Source organism: Procambarus clarkii, chromosome 6 (assembly GCF_040958095.1).
Source record: "Procambarus clarkii isolate CNS0578487 chromosome 6, FALCON_Pclarkii_2.0, whole genome shotgun sequence".
Lineage (NCBI taxonomy): Eukaryota > Metazoa > Arthropoda > Malacostraca > Decapoda > Cambaridae > Procambarus > Procambarus clarkii.
In genome coordinates, this window is record NC_091155.1 from 9181387 (window position 1) to 9204489 (window position 23103).

The following is a 23103-nucleotide window of genomic DNA, read 5'->3' on the forward strand; positions in this document are numbered from 1 at the left end:
GTGGTAGTGGACCCCATACCCATCCTGTGGTGTGGTAGTGGACCCCATACCCATCCTGTGGTGTGGTAGTGGACCCCATACCCATCCTGTGGTGTGGTAGTGGACCCCATACCCATCCTGTGGTGTGGTAGTGCACCCCATACCCATCCTGTGGTGTGGTAGTGGACCCCATACCCATCCTGTGGTGTGGTAGTGGACCCCATACCCATCCTGTGGTGTGGTAGTGCACCCCATACCCATCCTGTGGTGTCGTAGTGCACCCCATACCCATCCTGTGGTGTGGTAGTGCACCCCATACCCATCCTGTGGTGTGGTAGTGGACCCCATACCCATCCTGTGGTGTGGTAGTGCACCCCATACCCATCCTGTGGTGTGGTAGTGCACCCCATACCCATCCTGTGGTGTGGTAGTGACCCCATACCCATCCTGTGGTGTGGTAGTGCACCCCATACCCATCCTGTGGTGTGGTAGTGGACCCCATACCCATCCTGTGGTGTGGTAGTGCACCCCATACCCATCCTGTGGTGTGGTAGTGGACCCCATACCCATCCTGTGGTGTGGTAGTGCACCCCATACCCATCCTGTGGTGTGGTAGTGGACCCCATACCCATCCTGTGGTGTGGTAGTGCCCCCCATACCCATCCTGTGAGTGGTAGTGCACCCCATACCCATCCTGTGGTGTGGTAGTGCACCCCATACCCTTTATGTGAGCAGTAGTGGACCCCATACCCGTCTTGTGGTGTGGTAGTGCACCCCATACCCATCCTGTGGTGTGGTAGTGCACCCCATACCCTTTATGTGAGCAGTAGTGGACCCCATACCCGTCTTGTGGTGTGGTAGTGGACCCCATACCCATCCTGTGAGTGGTAGTGGACCCCATACCCATCCTGTGAGTGGTAGTGGACCCCAAACCCATCCTGTGAGTGGTAGTGGACCCCATACCCATCCTGTGAGTGGTAGTGGACCCCATACCCATCCTGTGAGTGGTAGTGGACCCCATACCCATCCTGTGAGTGGTAGTGGACCCCATACCCATCCTGTGAGTGGTAGTGGACCCCATACCCTTTATGTGAGCAGTAGTGCACCCCATACCCATCCTGTGAGTGGTAGTGTACTTCATACCCTTTATGTGAGCAGTAGTGCACCCCATACCCATCCTGTGAGTGGTAGTGTACTTCATACCCTTTATGTGAGCAGTAGTGCACCCCATACCCATCCTGTGAGTGGTAGTGTACTTCATACCCTTTATGTGACCAGTAGTGCACCCCATACCCTTTATGTGAGCAGTAGTGCACCCCATACCCGTCTTGTGGTGTGGTAGTGCACCCCATACCCTTTATGTGAGCAGTAGTGCACCCCATACCCTTTATGTGAGCAGTAGTGCACCCCATACCCTTTATGTGAGCAGTAGTGCACCCCATACCCTTTATGTGAGCAGTAGTGCACCCCATACCCTTTATGTGAGCAGTAGTGCACCCCATACCCTTTATGTGAGCAGTAGTGCACCCCATACCCTTTATGTGAGCAGTAGTGCACCCCATACCCTTTATGTGAGCAGTAGTGCACCCCATACCCTTTATGTGAGCAGTAGTGCACCCCATACCCTTTATGTGAGCAGTAGTGCACCCCATACCCATCCTGTGAGTGGTAGTGTACTTCATACCCTTTATGTGAGCAGTAGTGCACCCCATACCCATCCTGTGAGTGGTAGTGTACTTCATACCCTTTATGTGAGCAGTAGTGCACCCCATACCCATCCTGTGAGTGGTAGTGTACTTCATACCCTTTATGTGAGCAGTAGTGCACCCCATACCCATCCTGTGAGTAGTAGTGTACTTCATACCCTTTATGTGAGCAGTAGTGCACCCCATACCCATCCTGTGAGTGGTAGTGTACTTCATACCCTTTATGTGAGCAGTAGTGCACCCCATACCCATCCTGTGAGTGGTAGTGTACTTCATACCCTTTATGTGAGCAGTAGTGCACCCCATACCCATCCTGTGAGTGGTAGTGTACTTCATACCCTTTATGTGAGCAGTAGTGCACCCCATACCCATCCTGTGAGTGGTAGTGTACTTCATACCCTTTATGTGAGCAGTAGTGCACCCCATACCCATCCTGTGAGTGGTAGTGTACTTCATACCCTTTATGTGAGCAGTAGTGCACCCCATACCCATCCTGTGAGGGGTAGTGTACTTCATACCCTTTATGTGAGCAGTAGTGCACCCCATACCCTTTATGTGAGCAGTAGTGCACCTATACCCGTCTTGTGAGCGGTAGTGAACCCCATACCCCTCGTGTGAGCGGTAGTGCACCTCATACCCTTCATGTGAGTGGTAGTGCACCCCATGCCCGTCATGTGAGCGGTAGTTCACCCCATACCCTTTTTGTGAGCAGTAGTGCACTTCATACCCGTCATGTGAGTGGTAGTGCACCCCCATACCCATCATGTGAGCAGTAGTGCACCCTATGCCCTTCATGTGAAAGGTAGTGCACCCTATGCTTGTCATGTGAGCAGTAGTGCACCCCATCACCATCATGTGAGCAGTAGCGCACCTCATGCCCTTCATGTGAGCAGTAGTGGACCCCCATACCCTTCATGTGAGCAGTAGTGCACCCCATATCCTTCATGTGAGCAGTAGTGCACCCCATACCCTTCATGTGAGCAGTAGTGCACCCCATATCCTTCATGTGAGCAGTAGTGCACCCCATACCCTTCATGTGAGCAGTAGTGCACCTTATACCCTTCATGTGAGCAGTAGTGCACCCCATATCCTTCATGTGAGCAGTAGTGCACCCCATACCCTTCATGTGAGCAGTAGTGCACCTTATACCCTTCATGTGAGCAGTAGTGCACCCCATATCCTTCATGTGAGCAGTAGTGCAACCCATACCCTTCATGTGAGCAGTAGTGCACCTTATACCCTTCATGTGAGCAGTAGTGCACCCCATGCCCGTCATGCGAGCGGTAGTGCACCTCATATTCTTCATGTGAGCAGTAGTGCACCCCATGCCCGTCATGTGAGCGGTAGTGCACCCCCATATCCTTCATGTGAGCAGTAGTGCACCCCATACCCGTCATGTGAGCGGTAGTGCACCTATACCCTTTATGTGAGCAGTAGCGCATCCCATACACGTCATGTGAGCAGTAGCGCACCCCATACACGTCATGTGAGCAGTAGTGCACCCCATACCTTTTATGTGAGCAGTAGTGCACCCCATGCGCGTTATGTGAGCAGTAGTGCACGCCATGCCCGTCATGTGAGTGTTAGTGCACCCATACCCTTTATGTGAGCAGTAGTGCACCCAATGCCCGTCATGTGAGTGGTAGTGCACCCCATGCCCGTCATGTGAGCAGTAGTGCACCCCAAACCCTTTATGTGACCAGTAGTGCACCCCATGCCCGTCATGTGAGCGGTAGTGCACCCCATACCCTTCATGTGAGCGGTAATGCACCCCATACCCTTCATGTAAGTGGTAGTGCATCCCATACCCTTCAAATGAGCAGTAGTGGACTTCCATACCCTTCATGTGAGTGGTAGTGCACCCAATACCCTTTATGTGAGCAGTAGTGCACCCCATACCCTTCACGTGAGTGGTAGTGCACTCCATACCCTTCATGTGAGTGGTAGTGCACCCCATGCCCATCATATGAGCGGTAGTGCACCTATACAATTCATGTGAGCGGTAGTGCACCTATACTCTTCATGTGAGCAGTAGTGCAACCCACGCCCGTCATGTGAGTGGAAGTGCACCCCATGCCCATCATGTGAGTGGAAGTGCACCCCATGGCCACCATGTGAGCGGTAGAGCACCGATACCCTTCATGTGAGCGGTAGTGCACCCCATGCCCGTCATGTGAGTGGTAGTGATCCCCATGCCCGTCATGTGAGCGGTAGTGCACCTATACCTTTCATGTGAGCAGTAGTGCACCGAATGGCCGCCATGTGAGTGGTAGTGCACCCCATGCCTGGCATGTGAGCGGTAGTGCACCTATAAACTTCATGTGAGTGGTAGTGCACATAAACCCTTCATGTGAGCAGTAGTGCACCCCATACCCTTATGTGAGCAGTAGTGCACCTATACCCTTCATGTGAGCGGTACTGAACCCCATGTCCGTCATGTGAGCAGTAGTGCACCCCATGCCCGTCATGTGAGCGGTAGGGCACCTATACCCTTCATGTGAGAGGTAGTGCACCTATACCTTTCATGTGAGCAGTAGTGCACCCTATGCCCGTCAAGTAAGTGGTAGTGCAACCCATCCCCGTCATGTGAGTGGTAGTGCATCCCCATGCCCGTCATGTGAGCAATAGTGCTCCCCCTTGCCCGTTGTGGGATATTTGGGCTTGATTCTGATTAATTAATAATTAAAATGGTAAATTAAATTACGAAGGACCACCCGCTTTTAAAGTAAAGAGGGAAACTGAGAATTTCAGATCATTAGATAAAATTCTAGAGAAAACCAGTGACTATATGGATATGACTAGAAAGTATGATCATAAGAATAATTAATGGGCTGTATTATTAAAGAAACAAACCTCAAACACCTACATTGTGGGGTTATTACTGGAGGTCAGTACGTCCAGGAATCAGTGTGGTTCGTTCACTAATTCAATTAATAATAATCTAATCCTATAAATAATGCTGAATATAATATTGTTCATATAAAGAAGAACATGAATACGAGCATAGCAATGAGTTACAGTAAATCACACATTATGTTGAAACATTCTGAATGTATCAAATTGCTAGAATATGGAAAAAAAAGAAATAAGACTTAGCTTGTAGTAGGTTCCTTTAGATAACCCTGGAAGTCCTCTTAATCTCCAAGTCTGGTACACTGACGAATGGCACGGTTAACATGGAGAAGACAGCATGAGGAATTCGTCTCTCGAGCTGCAAGATAAATAACTACCAGTAGCAATTGATTTAACTACTCAATTCATATTCAAGATTATTGATATCTACAGATGGAATTCTAATCACCTGTTATTAGGTGTTATCTCGCCGCGTGACGCGCAATCACCCCGCTATTATTAAACCTGTAAATGATGCATCAAATAAAGGGTACTTAGCTGTGGGCACTGTATAAGTATTAAGATTGCCGTAATTTCGCATCCCAGGCTCCGGTGAACCTATCCTGGATTGATGCGTTTCAAGCTGGCTGATCACGTGTCGTCAGGAACCAAGTCTAGGGGTCCCTTATTTAACACCAGCACTAGTTGAAGATATTATCTGCAAGGTCGTTCACGCCTCACAGTGGCGGCTTTCATCTGTGGATGGACACACTTATCCTATTTGCTGGACAAGGGCGTATTCTTATGAGTACGGTGAGCGCAAGTTTTCTTCCTTTCAGCTCTGCACGTGTCCGCGCACCGACTGAGGATGGCGTCCCCCAACCCACGCCGAGTCGACGTTTATGACACAAATTATTGTCTTGAACATTAATATTTCTCGCATTCGCGCTTGAAACTCTAAAGACTGGACGGGTTTATTATTTAGAGGAACGAAATATTATTATTTAACTATTTAAGAATAGTAAATATACAAGGGAGAGGAATTAATGTCTCCCCATGGCATTCATTGATGACGTTAACGCACCGCGAGGTAGACGCTATGATTCTAACGCTCTATTCGGCTTTTAGTTAGAGAACAATTCGTCTGCAATCAGTTGTCATACAGAATGCTTTAATTATGGAGAATCGTATTTAATTCTCACACAAATTGAATATAATGTGTTTTACTGTAAAGAAATCTGACGCAATACTGGCGTCAGGTGACGTGAGAATCCTAGCCTAATGCACAGATGAATTATTAGTACAGGAGAATTCTACGAGTTGTTAATTTTACTTACTACAATATTAATAAGGTTAGTAATAAGTAATGAGAATACAACAATGCTGTATTCGATGTTGGAAATATCCAACATAACTCCGGGGGGGGGATTCCCAGGGTCGCAGTGTACTGTGTTGTACTGACCTATCCCGAAGTGATATTAAGATTAATACATTAGTATGTTAGTACACACATAACGAACGTCCCGGATTTATCAAGGACTTACAAGAATTTGAGTCTTGTTATTCACGTCAACTGAAACATGTTGTTTGTAGCCTACACAATATTTATAAAATTTAACTCTCCCAATTTAAACTAACAGAATCTACAGTGATGCGATATCTTGGGTCATAGTGACGTGTAATGTTTCGTTACGTGATATCACATCGTAGTATCAGCACAGTTTTCTTAGTGGGAAATGAAGGAAATTATTCTTCTTCAGAGTTGTAATAGGCTTGCAGTTTCCCTTAGTGGAAACATGCATGAAATAATGAAACATTAAATGATTAAGTTATCGGTAATCAGGAACGCTCTAAAGCTCACAATAAACTCAACAACTAGGGTCGCAGTGACATGTAATGGTGTATTACGTAGCTGCTGAATCGTAGGTAAACTCAGAATAAGTTCCTAAGAACTGATAACACTATTGTATGATTATACAGTAGAATATTATTAGTCATTTAAGATCAAGGAGACTATGACACTACAGTAAGGCCACTGTCTAGGGTCGCTGTGACTTGTAACTATTGAGTTACTAGACAATAACATCACGCAGCATCACGATCACCTCAAATTCAAATGAGGAAGTTGAATTAATGTGCACTGCCGTGCAGTAGTCATGTTGACTGATGGTACAACTAATTTGCTAACTAGCTAAAATAATAGAAAAGTAGAGAACTGAAAAGTTTATTCATTAAAATCAAGGAAAATTCTGAGTCGACAGTGAGATTAGTAGCCTAGTCATTCTGACTTATGAGCTAATTAAATGGTAGCTCATAGGCTTGACACTGTAAACTTGTTAATACGAAATCACCTTTACATGAATTGGAGTTTATTAAATCAGTCTCTATAAGTATAGTCAACTGTAATTAATGGTGAATACAGCTTAGACTAGTACTCAGTTGACACTACTAAAGTCCCTAAACCTACCTAAATAAATGGTTTAAATTTCTAACCTACCTAAGTAAGAGACTAAGCTAATTGTGAGCAAAATGTACTCGAATTAACATTGTGAACAGTATTGAGCTCATTAACAAGTCGAGCTATATTGAACTCGTGAACATGGTGAACTACAGTGAGCTCGTCAGCAGTGCTGACAGAGTGAGTTACTGTGAACTCGTCAACAGTGTTGACAGGGTGAGCTACATTGAGCTCGTTAGCAGTGCTGACAGGGTGAGCTACATTGAGCTCGTTAGCAGTGCTAACAGGGTGAGCTACATTGAGCTCGTTAACAGTTAACAGGGTGAGTTCAGTGAACTCGTCAACAGTGTTGACAGGGTGAGATACAGTGATCTCGTTAGCAGTGCTAACAGGGTGAGCTACAGTGAGCTCGTTTACAGTTAACAGGATGAGTTCAGTGAACTCGAATTAACGAGGTGGAGTTTTGTCATTCAGTTATCATGGCGAGCAATATTAAGCTCGTGCGCATGGTGAACGAGCACTCATATTATTACGTTAATTCTAAGGTGAGCTATGTTAAGCTCATGAAGCATGTTAATTAACAATGCTAATGTTTAACGATAATGCATTAAACATATTAGTTCTCTGAAAATTCACTTACATATTAGTAAGTTTGCAAGTTTGTTCGTGTTGCGCTCCTACACTAAATAAGCAGAAACGAAAGAAAAACAACTCAAACAATTAATGCAAGTATTTATCACTAATTCTTAGTGTAGAAAACATGGTATTAAGAAGGTTTTCTTGGCAAACCTTTAAGCGCAAGTATAGTGGACCAGTGGTCCTAGTGAATGTTATCACTAAATTCAGGAAATGCCAGTGGCATTGAGTGCTAGATTCTCTAGCCTAACATTATTAATTCCTAGGGAGTACTAGATTCTCTAGCCTAACATTACAATTTAACTAGGAAGACTGAGTGTGGTCAATTACTACTTGTCGAGAATAATTCTAGGTCTGCAGTGAATTCAATAGTTTGGTCGCTGTGACTTGTACTTGTTTGAGTACGGACTATTGGTTATCGCTGATAGCTACGAAACATCTCGGCGAGTATCAATTGCACTACATTCAATCTGAGTTTATTACTCAGCTGTATTTCTCCCTTTAGCTTGCTGCTGGAGAATTGATTTACTGCTGACTAATTCGTTATTGTTGGGAGGTTTAGGCTTGTTCACATTCAGAACTTTACCAGTAAGTAAGTAGCCTCCTGCAGATTGGAGCATATTCATTCCCAATCGTTTAACATGTCCAGTTATGAACTGGTAATAGTAGTCGGCTCCTACTAGTACATCTACATTGTTAAGGCGGTCAGACATTAATTTGTTGTCAGCCAAATTAATTTCACGTTCCTGCAGGAAGTGGGCTGTGTACCCCAGACCCTTAATATTTAAGTCTAAAGGTATTTGATCTACAACAATGGCTTGGACAGCCTTGGCTTGACTACCTAGTCGTACAAGCGGTTGAACTACTGAGTATTCATGGGTTCCTCGATTTATCATGAACCCTGACAAGTTTAATTTTACTTGTCCTATTGGTTGTAAATTAAGTGCCTCTGCTGCCCTTTGAGTAATAAAAGTTCTCTGGGAACCTTGATCAAATAGTCCACGTATGGTGATCTTGGATCCTCTGTTCTTCACTTGAAGTTGGGCAGTAGGCAAAGCAGCATCCACTTGAGATGCTTGGGAAGTTACGCTGTACACGTCTCGCACCTTGCAGCACTGTACTTGTGTAGATTCTCTACGTCCTATTCTAGGATTGACATAATTAGTCCTAACTAATTTGCACAGTGCAGCATGATGCTTGCCCCTTCTACACCTGTTGCAGGTGTTCAGTGGGGGTGTCACAGCTGTTAACATTATGTGGTTTGAGGCACCTAGTACATTTGTGTAACTGTTTGAGTCGTCTGACTCTTGTGTCTCTATTAGGATAATTAGTACATTTGTACAGAGAATGTTTTTGATTGCAAAACAAACACATTCCCCATCCTACAGATCGTTTAGGGGTTACCGGTTTAGGTAAAATAGTATTTGCAGGTGGTGATGGTTTTGCTGTTTGCATTTGTTTGTTATTTATTCTCTTGTGAGTACTTGGTGTACTCTGGGGAACCATTAACAGGCTCTTGGGAGTGCTCTTTGGACTATTAGGTCTCTTAGGAGCACCTGTGGGACTCTTAGGTCTCACTGATGAATCAGTGTTTGACTGATTGTTGTTACATTGAGTATTAGCACCTTTGTTACCTAGTGACAGTGTCACTTTGGGAGTTTCAGGTAAGGAAACTGATGTAGGTACAGTTTTGGTGCATTCAGATTTAGCATTAATTGCTTGGTCTGCTGTATGATTGCTCATATTACGCAAACCTGTAAATATATCCTGCATTGACAGGGTATTACCATTCTGGCATACATATAACTTATTAAGTGTGTCACCAGACAATTTTCTTTGGATGATAATTTTAGTCATCCACTCAGTAGTTGGGTGATCCACCTCTTTACTGAAAGAATTTATCAGTGACTCAAGCTGAAAACTAAAGTCTTGTAAAGAGTCACCTGATTGCTCTGGTGAAGATAAATTTAATAATTGGTGCACAAGGTTTATAATAGTCTTCTCATTGTTAGCACTTACTTTAGAAGGCTGTTGTGAGCAACTGTGACCATTACTTGTGTTACTTAAGGCTTCTTGCTTAGCCTCAGCTTTGATTACAGCTTCGGCTGCTGCTGCAGCATTAGCTTTATCATTTTCTGGTTCAGATTCACTGATCATTGCAGCTTCACTTGTTTCATCTGCAGCTTCACTTGTTTCTCTGGGTTCTGGTGATAAGCTAGTTAATTCAGTAGCATTATGTATTGAACTTATAGAATCCAAGGAACATTGAGAAGTGTGGTCTGAAATTTGATCAGACTCTGTAAACAAATCATCACATGAAGCTGTATTAGATGAGAGGTTAGAAAATGAAGGTTGAACTTCAGTTTTTGATCTTGTATAGTGATCAGCATTGATTAGAGGATTCTCCTCGTCTTGATTTAGCTCAAGTATTTCATCTGAGCTGAGTGTTAACTTGGATACAGGTCTATTAATGATCTGATCCACCCACTCGGGAATATCTTGCTTCGCAAGCACCTCCTTATATCGGTCTAAACTGGTTTGAACAGAATGTTCATAGTTATCGAGATCAGATTCTGTTAGACGTGAGTGGTCTGAGACAGTATGATCGGCTTGGAGTAAATTCCTGTGGGTCTCGATTACAGTCTTGATGTAGTCATATTTTTGGCTGGCGATCCTTATGGAACTTGCTAGTCTGTAGACGTCACCTGGGTCAGTTTCGACACAGAAATGACATTTCATAAGCAGTTTTCCTAAAGGACCTTGAAGAGCTGTCAAGAATCTTGCATTCCTTTCTAAAGGATTCATTCTTGCGGTAAATTGAGCCTGATAGGGCTTATGTAGCTAGTGGTATAGCTATGGTGTCTGCTCTTTGATGTAGAGCAGGTATAAGTATTGACAGCCTAATGTTTCTTGAGGCTGGTTGTAATTTACCTCATTTAGAGGTTAGCTACCTACCTAATAATAAGCAACTAAGATTTGAGTGGTACCTTAGTCTCACTACAGGTGTTCCTCAGCTTAGCTCTTCTAAATCAGCCTCGGATGGGTAGCAGACTTACAGTAACACTCAAAGACATACATAGAAATATGCAATAAAATAATTACACAATAAATGGTTAATCCCACCCTTGATAGGGTCAGCACAAAAGAATAATATATGTGTCACTAACTAGCTCAAGCCTAGTCGTGAGAATTTCTACTTGAGAAACTACAACTATATTTAGTCTGTGTTTGTGCCAAATTCAACACAATCACAGCCTAAATTGCTACCTAATGAAGGTTGGCAAAGATTATATTATGGTGCAGTAATGTGCAAATAATTGTGCTGTGTTTTTGGGTTTTTTGTATTTTATATAATATACACTTGTGTAATTATGTGTATAAGAAATTAAATGAACACAAAAGAATTAATTGTGTTTGGCAAGTATTCTACTGCCGTAAATATTATCTAACTCCTAAATGTACTCCTAATTGTGGAATAAAATATTATCAGGGTTAGTAATGATTAACTAGTATGAGATCAGTAATTTATATTAGTATACTGGATCCCTAAATGTTAATGATCCACTGACTTGAGTGAATCAGTAATTTTAACATGGATTCAGGTTATAATGGACAGTCTGTTGACAGCCATATATTGAAACATTGGTATAGCCTAAATGGTTAACACTTAATTGGTGTTAGTGATTAATATAAGGTTATGAGCTGTTGCTCTTGGTGACCTAAGGGTTCTACTTCAGTATGAAGTGTAGGTCTAAATGTTGTGGGTAATTGGCTATGACCCACTAAAGCTATGTATAAGGTAGCTGTGTTAGTGTGATCTAGGCTAACTGTTGTGTTACAATGTTAGTTGACACAATTAATTAAATAGTTAGTCTAGCTACTATCACACAAGGATTAGTTATTAATGGTTAATATTTTAATTATAAATTTAATGTCTATCCGGTTCGATAAGGACCATAATGTGGGATATTTGGGCTTGATTCTGATTAATTAATAATTAAAATGGTAAATTAAATTACGAAGGACCACCCGCTTTTAAAGTAAAGAGGGAAACTGAGAATTTCAGATCATTAGATAAAATTCTAGAGAAAACCAGTGACTATATGGATATGACTAGAAAGTATGATCATAAGAATAATTAATGGGCTGTATTATTAAAGAAACAAACCTCAAACACCTACATTGTGGGGTTATTACTGGAGGTCAGTACGTCCAGGAATCAGTGTGGTTCGTTCACTAATTCAATTAATAATAATCTAATCCTATAAATAATGCTGAATATAATATTGTTCATATAAAGAAGAACATGAATACGAGCATAGCAATGAGTTACAGTAAATCACACATTATGTTGAAACATTCTGAATGTATCAAATTGCTAGAATATGGAAAAAAAAGAAATAAGACTTAGCTTGTAGTAGGTTCCTTTAGATAACCCTGGAAGTCCTCTTAATCTCCAAGTCTGGTACACTGACGAATGGCACGGTTAACATGGAGAAGACAGCATGAGGAATTCGTCTCTCGAGCTGCAAGATAAATAACTACCAGTAGCAATTGATTTAACTACTCAATTCATATTCAAGATTATTGATATCTACAGATGGAATTCTAATCACCTGTTATTAGGTGTTATCTCGCCGCGTGACGCGCAATCACCCCGCTATTATTAAACCTGTAAATGATGCATCAAATAAAGGGTACTTAGCTGTGGGCACTGTATAAGTATTAAGATTGCCGTAATTTCGCATCCCAGGCTCCGGTGAACCTATCCTGGATTGATGCGTTTCAAGCTGGCTGATCACGTGTCGTCAGGAACCAAGTCTAGGGGTCCCTTATTTAACACCAGCACTAGTTGAAGATATTATCTGCAAGGTCGTTCACGCCTCACAGTGGCGGCTTTCATCTGTGGATGGACACACTTATCCTATTTGCTGGACAAGGGCGTATTCTTATGAGTACGGTGAGCGCAAGTTTTCTTCCTTTCAGCTCTGCACGTGTCCGCGCACCGACTGAGGATGGCGTCCCCCAACCCACGCCGAGTCGACGTTCATGACAAATTATTGTCTTGAACATTAATATTTCTCGCATTCGCGCTTGAAACTCTAAAGACTGGACGGGTTTATTATTTAGAGGAACGAAATATTATTATTTAACTATTTAAGAATAGTAAATATACAAGGGAGAGGAATTAATGTCTCCCCATGGCATTCATTGATGACGTTAACGCACCGCGAGGTAGACGCTATGATTCTAACGCTCTATTCGGCTTTTAGTTAGAGAACAATTCGTCTGCAATCAGTTGTCATACAGAATGCTTTAATTATGGAGAATCGTATTTAATTCTCACACAAATTGAATATAATGTGTTTTACTGTAAAGAAATCTGACGCAATACTGGCGTCAGGTGACGTGAGAATCCTAGCCTAATGCACAGATGAATTATTAGTACAGGAGAATTCTACGAGTTGTTAATTTTACTTACTACAATATTAATATGGTTAGTAATAAGTAATGAGAATACAACAATGCTGTATTCGATGTTGGAAATAACCAACACCCGTCATGTGAGCACCTATGGTGATGGGGTGCACTACCTGTGAGTGGTAGTGCACCCCATAACCATCATGTGAGCAATAGTGCACCTCATGCCCTTCATGTCAGCAGTAATGGACCCCCATACCCTTCATGTGAGCAGTAGTGCACCCCATATCTTTCATGTGAGCAGTAGTGCACGCCATACCCTTCATGTGAGTGGTAGTGCACCTTATACCCTTCATGTGAGCAGGAGTGCACCCCATACCCTTCATGTGAGCGGAAGTGCACCTCATGTTATTCATGTGAACAGTAGTGCACCCAATGCCCATCATGTGAGCGGAAGTGCACCCCATATCCTTCACATGAGCAGTAGTGCACCCCATACCCTTCATGTGAGCAGTAGTGCACCTATACCCTTCATGTGAGCAGTAGCGCACCCCATACACGTCATGTGAGCGGTAGTACACCCCATACCCTTCATGTGAGCAGTAGTGCACCTATACCCTTTATGTGGGCAGTTGTGCACCCCATGCCCGTCATGTGAGCAGTAGTGCACACCATACCCGTCATGTGAGCAGTAGTGCTCCCCATACCCTTCATGTGACCGGTAGCGCACCAATACCCTTTATGTGAGCAATAGTGCACCACATACCCTTCATGTGAGTGATAGTGCACCCCATACCCTTCATGTGAGTGTTAGTGCATCCCATACACTTTATGTGAGCAGTAGTGCACCCCATACCCTTCATGTGAGTGGTAGTGCACCCCATACCTTTCATGTGAGTGGTAATATAACCCATACAGTTATGTGAGATATAGTGCACCCCATACACTTCATGTGAGTGGTAGTGCACCCCATACTATTCATGTGAGTGGTAGTGCACCCCATACCCTTCATATGAGCAGTAAATGAACCCCATACCCTTCATGTGAGCAGTAGTGCACCCCATGCCCGTCATGTGAGCGGTAGTGCACCGCATACCCTTCATGTGAGCAGTAGTGCATCCCATACCCTTCATGTGAGCGGTAGTGCACCTCATACCTTTCATGTGACAAAGTAGTGCACCCCATGCCTGTCATGTGAGCGGTAGTGCACCCCAAACCCTTCATGTGAGCAGTAATGCACCCCATACCCTTCATGTGAGCAGTAGTGCACCCCATACCCTTCATGTGAGCAGTAGTGCACCCCATACCCTTCATGTGAACGGTAGTGCACCCCATACCCTTCATGTGAGTGGTAGTGCACCCCATACCCTTCATGTGAGTGGTAGTGCACCCCAAACCTTTCGTGTGAGTGGTAGTGCACCCCATACCCTTCACGTGAGTGGTAGTTTACCCCATACCCTGCATATGAGCAGTAAATGACCTCCATACCCTTCATGTGAGTCGTAGTGCACCCCATACCCCCATAGTTCTTCCCTCATGTTGGTGATTCTTGTGCATCTTGGGGCTCCAAGAATTATCCTCATGGCTTCATTCTGTACTACTTCAAGTTTATCCAACACAGAGGAGGGGAAATTAATTAACTGCAAAGCATTATAATCAACGAGAGATCTAACAAACATCATATGCCATAAACATCATAAGCTATCCTTGGCTTACAAAGAGAATACTTAAATCCATTAATAACAAACATGACCTTGAGAAGAAGTATAGGTTAGGAACCGTCTCCAAAGAATTCTCGAAGAATTACTCGTTATTGCTATCTAAAATAATTAGACGAGCCAAAACTAAATACTACGAAGATAAATTTACCCAAATAAAGAGCAACATTAAAAAAACTTGGAGCACAATTTCACAAATATTGGGATAAAAGAAGATTTTAAATAACAAATCAACACTCCTGTCCAATAACGATGGTCAGCTTTCAGCCTCTGATTCTGCTATTGAGTTCAATAGGTTCTTCTCTTCCATTGGGTCATCCCTTGCATATGATATTCCATCTTCCAGTACTGATGTTAAGGACTATCTTACAGGTAACTATCCACAGTCTCTGTACCTAAAGCCTACTAACTCCATTGACGTCAATGAGATAATCCTTTCCCTTAAAACCAAGTCTAGTGCCCTTGAGGAGATACCAACTTTAATTTACAAAAAAGCCTCCAGATCTTTAGCTCCTGCTATTGCATTGCTCTTCAACAAGTCACTTGAATTCCAAACTTTTCCAAATATTCTAAAAAAGCGAGAGTAACCCCTGTCCACAAATGTGGTGATCTCACAGATGTTAGCAACTACAGACCTATATCAATTCTGCCAAACTTGTCAAAAATATTTGAAAAACTAATCTACAAGCAGCTTTACTCTTATCAAGCCAAACACAATATACTTAGCTCTTGTCAATATGACTTCAGACCCCAAAAAAGCACTAACGATGCACTTATTGGTATGATTAACTTGATTCATGCAGCTCTTGATAAAAATGAGTTCCTTGTTGGGTTATTTGTGGACCTGCGTAAGGCATTTGACACTGTCAACCATCAAAACCTTCTTCTTAAATTACATCATTATGGAGTCAGAGGACACTCCCTGCATTACCTAAAATCTTACCTTACTGACAGGCTCCAGTATGTTTCTGTGAATAATTTAATTTCTCCCATCCTACCCATCAACATTGGTGTTCCTCAGGGCAGCATACTTGGCCCTCTCCTCTATCTCATCTACATTAATGACCTTCCAAATGCCTCCCAACACCTCAAACCAATTCTATTTGCTGACAACACAACCTTCATTTACTCCAGTCCTGACCCCCTTGCTCTAAATGCCACAGTAAATACTGAGCTAAATAAAGTCCATCTTTGGCTAACTGCCAACAAACTCACCCTTAACATTGACAAAACTTTCTATATTCTGTTTGGCAATAAATCCTCTAATCAAATAAATCTCAAAATAAACAATACCCAAATTTGTAACAAAGTAGATGGCAAATTCCTTGGCGTTCTCATTGACCAAAGCTGAATTTCCAGGGACACATTCTAAATATATCAAAAAAAGTTTCAAAAACTGTTGGCATTCTTTCTAAGATCAGATATTATGTACCCCGCCCTGCCCTGGTGACACTCTATTACTCCCTCATCTATCCTTATCTCAACTATGGTATTTGTGCTTGGGGTTCTACTACCCAAAATCATTTACGTCCTCTAATTACTCAACACAAAGCTGCTATTAGGACAATATCCAACTCTGGCCCCAGACATCACTCGGTACCCCTACTCAAATCCCTGAATATGTTAGACATTAAGTCACTGCACATTCTCTCATGTGTATTATACATATATAAAACGCTAAACTATAATGCCAATCCTGACCTCAAAAGCTTCATAGAAGGTTGTATCAGAACCCATGAGCACCACACCAGAAATAAATACAGTTTTGATATTCCAAGAGTACGACTTAATCAAACTAGAAATGCTCTACAAATCAAGGGACCCAGATTGTGGAATGACCTTCCCAACCATGTTAAAGACTGTACCTCTCTCAACCAGTTAAGATAAAAACGAAGAACTACCTAATAAATTTCCTGTAACATGTCTTTTTTTTTTTTAAACAACGCTGTCGACCTAATTGTATTTGTGCTGCTTTTTCAGCCATGTTCCCCCGTTTTTTATCTCTATTTTTATTTGTTCTCAACACATTTTATTCTTTATACTCAATTAATATTAAGCTTTAGTCATTAATGTTTTTCCTGCCCGAAACGCTTTGCGTAATAGTGGCTTTAGGCATTGTATCTACTAGCCCTATCTATAAATCCATCAATCTTTGTATAATCTCTTGTACGTATGTATCTTACCTATATAAACATTTATTTATTTATTTATTTATTTATTTATTTATTTATTTATTTATTTATTTATTTATGTTTGTTAAATTTCTCATCGATTATAATGCTTTGCACTTAATTAATTTCCCCTCCTCTGTGTTGGACAAACTTGAAGTAGTACAGAATGAAGCTATGAGGATAATTCTTGGTGCCCCAAGATGCACAAGAATTACCATCATGAGGGAAGAACTGAAGCTTCCAACCATACTAGAGAGAGAATCATGCAAGTCAACACGACCTTTTGCCTTAAAGTCATGAGAGACCCTCTATCTCCTGCATTGTTCAGAGGCAAATTATTTAATGCTGTTAACACCCTATTGACTGTTGCCGACATACCAACTCACTCCTTTTATGATAAATGGCTGAGAAAAAATGCCTACAATCTCATTAAACTCAACATTCCTTTTAAGTGCAATCTACCTGTCTCTGATATTCCTCTTTATCTGTACCCCACCATTCAAGTATCATATACACCTGTCACCAAGAAAGATAATGAGAATCTTGCTCTTCTCAAAGCTGTCACACTTGAAACAATTGCCTCCTCCATCGAGAATTTAAGATCTCACGAGCACTGTGTCTACACCGACGGCTCAGTCCAATCTTCCACTGGACGGACTGCAGTAGCATGTAGGTTTCATAGAAATAATATTTGCACAAAGACTGTCAGTGTCAGGTTAAACAACTGGCTGACCTCCACACAAGCATAACTAGCAGCATTACAACAAGCTACCAGTACATTAAAAAACATTGGAGGAGGAATAATATTTTGTGATTCAAAGTCTAATCTTCAAGCAATCGAAAACTTCTCCTGGAAGATCGACAGCAAGAACCTCATACTACCAATTATAAATGACCTAATTGCTGCACAGAGTAAAGGGTCTCGAATCTCCTTTGTATGGATACCTTCACTCATAAATATAACCCATCATAATGAGACAGACATTGCAGCCAAATTAGCGTGCAACAAAGATGACAACAAAGAACTAACATGCTTAAAAGTAATTAGAACTAGAGACTGCTGTGGGGAGTATATCTTTGCCAGTTTCAGAGTCAAGGGTGCCAAGTCTGTCCTGTCTGTGGGTGCAGTCTATAGAATTCCTAACACTTATGTGTCTGAATTCAACTCAAACCTTAGAAATCTAAAACTAGATAACAGACTGAACAAAAACGATCTAATTATCGCAGGGGACTTTAATATTGACCTCTGCAAGCCTGAACACCCTACTGCTGTTAGCTTCCTCAACTGTATGAATTCCTGCTTCCTCATACCCTTAATCACTAGACCTACTAGAATCACTGATAGTACTGCCACGACTCTTGATCACATCTGGACCAACATAACCTCTCCGCTTACTTCAGGTATAATCACCGATAGCACTACAGACCATTACCCCACATTTCTCTTAACTAACATTAACAAACCACCTCTAGAGACAAGGGAGTTAAGCTTTAGGCTGCACAATGAAACTGCTATAGCCAATTTTATAACTGCTGCTGATAATGTCAACTAGGAGTCCGAGTTAGGTAACATAGGGGACATCAACCTAACAGTGCAATCTTTTCTTCAAAAAACTCTCAGCCTCTATAACACCCACTGTCCTATGCTTACAAAACAAATCACAACCAAAAAGCTTAACAATCCTTGGCTTACAAAGGGAATACTTAAATCCATTAATAAAAAACATGACCTTGAGAAGAAGTGTAGGTTAGGAACCGTTTCCAAAGAATTCTCGAAGAATTACTCGTAATTGCTATCTAAAATAATTAGACGAGCCAAAACTAAATACTACGAAGATAAATTTACCCAAATAAAGAGCAACATTAAAAAAACTTGGAGCACAATTTCACAAATATTGGGATCAAAGAAGATTTTAAATAACAAACCAACACTCCTGTCCAATAACGATGGTCACCTTTCAGCCTCTGATCCTGCTATTGAGTTCAATAGGTTCTTCTCTTCTATTGGGTCATCCCTTGCAAATGATATTCCATCCTCCAGTACTGATGTTAAGGACTATCTTACAGGTCTCTGTAATCCACAGTCTCTGTACCTAAAGCCTACTAATTCCACTGACGTTAATGATATAATCCTTTCCCTTAAAACCAAGTCTAGTGCCCTTGAGGAGATACCAACTATAATTTACAAAAAAAACTCCAGATCTTTAGCCCCTGCTATAGCATTGCTCTTCAACAAGTCACTTGAACTCCAAACCTTTCCAGATATTCTAAAAAAGCGAGAGTAACCCCTGCCCATAAATGTGGTGATCTCACAGATGTTAACAACTACAGACCTATATCAATCCTGCCTAACTTGTCAAAAATATTTGAAAAACTAATCTACAAGCAGCTTTGCTCTTATCTAGCCAAACACAATATACTTAGCTCTTGTCAATATGGCTTCAGACCTAAAAAAAAAAAGCACTAACGATGCACTTGTTAGTATGATTAACTTGATTCATGCAGCTCTTGATAAAAATGAGTTCCCTGTTGGGTTATTTGTGGACCTGCGTAAGGCTTTTGACACTGTCAACCACCAAAACCTTCTTCATAAATTACATCATTATGGAGTCAGAGGACACTCCCAGCAATACCTCAAATCTTACCTTACTGACAGGCTCGATTATGTTTCTGTGAATAATTCAATTTCTCCCACCCTACCCATCAACATTGGTGTTCCTCAGGGCAGCATACTTGGCCCTCTCCTCTTTCTCATCTACATTAATGACCTTCCAAATGCCTCCCAACACCTCAAACCAATTCTATTTGCTGACGACACAACCTTTATTTACTCCAGTCCTGACCCCCTTGCTCTGAATGCCACAGTAAATACTGAGCTAAATAAAGTCCATCTTTGGCAAACTGTTAACAAACTCACCCTTAACAGTGACAAAACTTTCTATATTCTGTTTGGCAATAAATCCTCTAATCAAATAAATCTCAAAATAAACAATACCCAAATTTGTAACAAATTAGATGGCAAATTCCTTGGCATTCTCATTGACCATAAGCTGAATTTCCAGGGACACATTCTAAATATATCAAAAAAATATTCAAAAACTGTTGGCATTCTTTCTAAGATCAGATATTATGTACCCCGCCCTGCCCTGGTGACTATTACTCTCTCATCTATCCATATCTCAACTATGGTATTTGTGCTTGGGGTTCTACTACCCAAAATCATTTACGTCCTCTAATTACTCAACACAAAGCTGCTATTAGGACAATATCAAGCTCTGGCCCCAGACATCACTCGGTACCCCTACTCAAATCTCTGAATATGTTAGATATTAAGTCACTGCACATTCTCTCATGTGTATTATACATATATAAAACGCTGAACTGTAATGCCAATCCTGACCTCAAAAGCTTCATTGAAGGTTGTAACAGAGCCCATGAGCACCACAACAGAAATAAATTCAGTTTTGATATTCCAAGAGTACGACTTAATGAAACTAGAAATGCTCTACAAATCAAGGGACCCAGAATGTGGAATGACCTTTGCAACCATGTTAAAGACTGTACTTCTCTCAACCAGTTTAAGATAAAAACGAAGCACTACCTAATACAAATACAAATACAAATATTTATTCAGGTAAAGTACATACATACAAGGTAAGATACAAAAGTTGATGAATTTATAGATAGAGCTAGTACATACAATGCCTAAAGCCACTATTACGCAAAGCGTTTCGGGCAGGAAAAACACTAAGACTAAAACTTAATACTAACTTAGATTAAAGTATAATTTCTGATAATGGAGGAATAAGACACCAACAGTATGGGGACCTATTTTATTTAATTAATAGTAGAAACAAATAATTTTTGCAGACTATGTTAATGAAGCAGGTAACTTGTATAATTTACAACAGCATAAATACATGTATAACTTGACTACACTACAACGACTTAATAACATTAATACATATGACTAAATAAAACATGGCCTGCAGAACGCCGAATCCTTATTAACTATGTGTTCAAGTAAGGCAAACGTTTAACATAATTTTCAAGTAGAATCAGCAGGGCTTATAGTGTAGCATATATAGTGGCCTAACACATGACAGAAATAATGCGCCAATCCCAGACATAATGTGAAATCGTAAATTACCAGTAGCTGCAGAATACACCTAGAGGACAAATTACCAGTAGCTGCAGAATACACCTAGAGGACAAATTTAACTTTACTCTTACAAGTGAGAGTAAGTAGCTGCGGACAGCGTAATACTTAGGGGCCGGCGCTGCACCCCCCCTCGCAGAGCCAGCTGGCCGGACCCCCCCCCCCCCCCCGAAGGGCGAGTGCCCGCTGGCCGCGGAATTGGTTTGGTTTGATGTCCAAAGAGCTTGGAAAGGATGTGGGAGGAAGAAGGATGGGGCGATGAAATTCTTGGAAGAGGATTTGGATGTGGAGAGAGGAGGCTTTAAAGTTCGGTGGCCCGTCCGCCATGGATTGGAGATGTTTTTTCAGTCAAAGCCTGTAGCTTAAGTTTATTTATTTATTTATTTATGCATATACAAGAATGTACAAAGGAATGTGAGGATACAAATATGGTAATTACAGTCTTGTAAAGCCACTAGCACGCGCAGCGTTTCGGGCAGGTCCTTAATCTAAGAAAATTTTAAGGAGGTAAATACTTGCAAAATTTATAGACAAAAAAATGATAACAGATTACATGGAATGAAAAAAAAGAAGATGAGAGAAAATTATAGGTACAGTATATTAAAGCACATAGGTAGCTATGATTGATTGCAATGACAGCTTAAAATGGTAGTTGACAACAAATTGGTAGGCACAATACAGCAGAAACAATATAAGATTGATTGCAATGACAGCTTGAATGGTAGTTGACAAAAATTGGTAGTCACAATACAGCATATGGCTAGCACATAAAAGAAGACAGCAATGAACACAATGATAAGGTTGTTTGATATTACATAAAAATTAGGAGATTGGGTAACACTAGGTACAGAGCAAATTTAAAGCTCAGTGTAGGAAACTAAATAGATGAAGTTAGGTACTTTTTGGTTTTGCTTTTAAATAAGGCAAAAGTTTTACAGTTTTTCAATTCACTAGGGAGTGAGTTCCATAGACTAGGTCCCTTAATTTGCATAGAGTGTTTACACAGATTAAGTTTGACCCTGGGGATATCAAAGAGATATTTATTTCTGGTGTGGTGATAATGGGTCCTATTACATCTGTCCAGGGAGAGTTTCAGAGCATGGTTTGCATTTAAGAACAGGGTTTTGTAAATGTAGTTGACACAAGAGAATGTGTGGAGGGAGTTAATATTTAGCAAGTTTAGGGATTTAAACAAGGGAGCTGAGTGTTGTCTGAAAGCAGAGTTAGTTATTATTAATTAATTTAATTAATTCCCTGTAACCTACCTTACCCCTCTATTGTCAACCCATGTCTGTTTTCTTAAACAACGCTGTTTGTCGACCTATTTGTATTTGTGCTGCTTTTTCAGCCATGTTTCCCCCTTTTTATATTTATTTTTATTTGTTCTCAACACATTTTATTCTTTATACTCATTTAGTATTAAGTATTAGTCATTAAAGTTTTTTCCTGCCCGAAACGCTTTGCGTAATAGTGACTTTAGGCATTGTATGTACTAGCTCTATCTATAAATCTATCAATTTATGTAAAATCTCTTGTATGTAGGTACCTTACCTGAAAAAATTTGGAAAATGCAGTCTATTACGGTTAGAGGATTCTAAATATAAAAGTCTGCATCTTACCATAATTATCAAGAATTAATCATTGTCAGAACAATCAATATAAAATTATTCATAAATTACCTAGTATTGTAATCATATCTGATCGTAAAGGTTTAAAGGATACAGTAAGTAAACAGTTTGCACTCGCCCTCCCTCTACGCTGAAACCGTTTGTTTACTACAACAGGGCGCTTTGGCGGTCCCTTCCGCCACTATGTCACTGACAGAAGATTTAAGCGACTTGCTGGACGACGACGACGACCAGGTAACCCATATCAAACCTCCCACCCGTGACAAGTAGTGGTGAGACATTTTGAATATTCAAGTATTCTTTCGGCTGACATTCGTCACTGGCTGCGGCCTTTCACGGCAGGTTCAAACCCTTTTCAAAATCGACTTCATGTAATACACTTTGTGGGGGACAGG

The 23103-nt window shown here is 41.3% G+C and overlaps 1 protein-coding gene across 2 annotated transcripts in view; it reads left to right on the forward strand.

Annotated features, from left to right (window-relative positions):
- Window positions 1–22839: 22839 nt before the first annotated feature.
- Window positions 22840–23103, forward strand: part of LOC123752967 (repetitive organellar protein) — a 133121-nt gene continuing 132857 nt past the window's right edge. For both annotated transcript variants that reach the window (XM_045734977.2, XM_045734976.2), the window contains exon 1: window positions 22840–22942. In XM_045734977.2, the coding sequence (XP_045590933.1) occupies window positions 22892–22942 (51 nt within the window). In that variant the 5' untranslated portion in view covers window positions 22840–22891. The remainder of the gene's footprint in view (window positions 22943–23103) is intronic.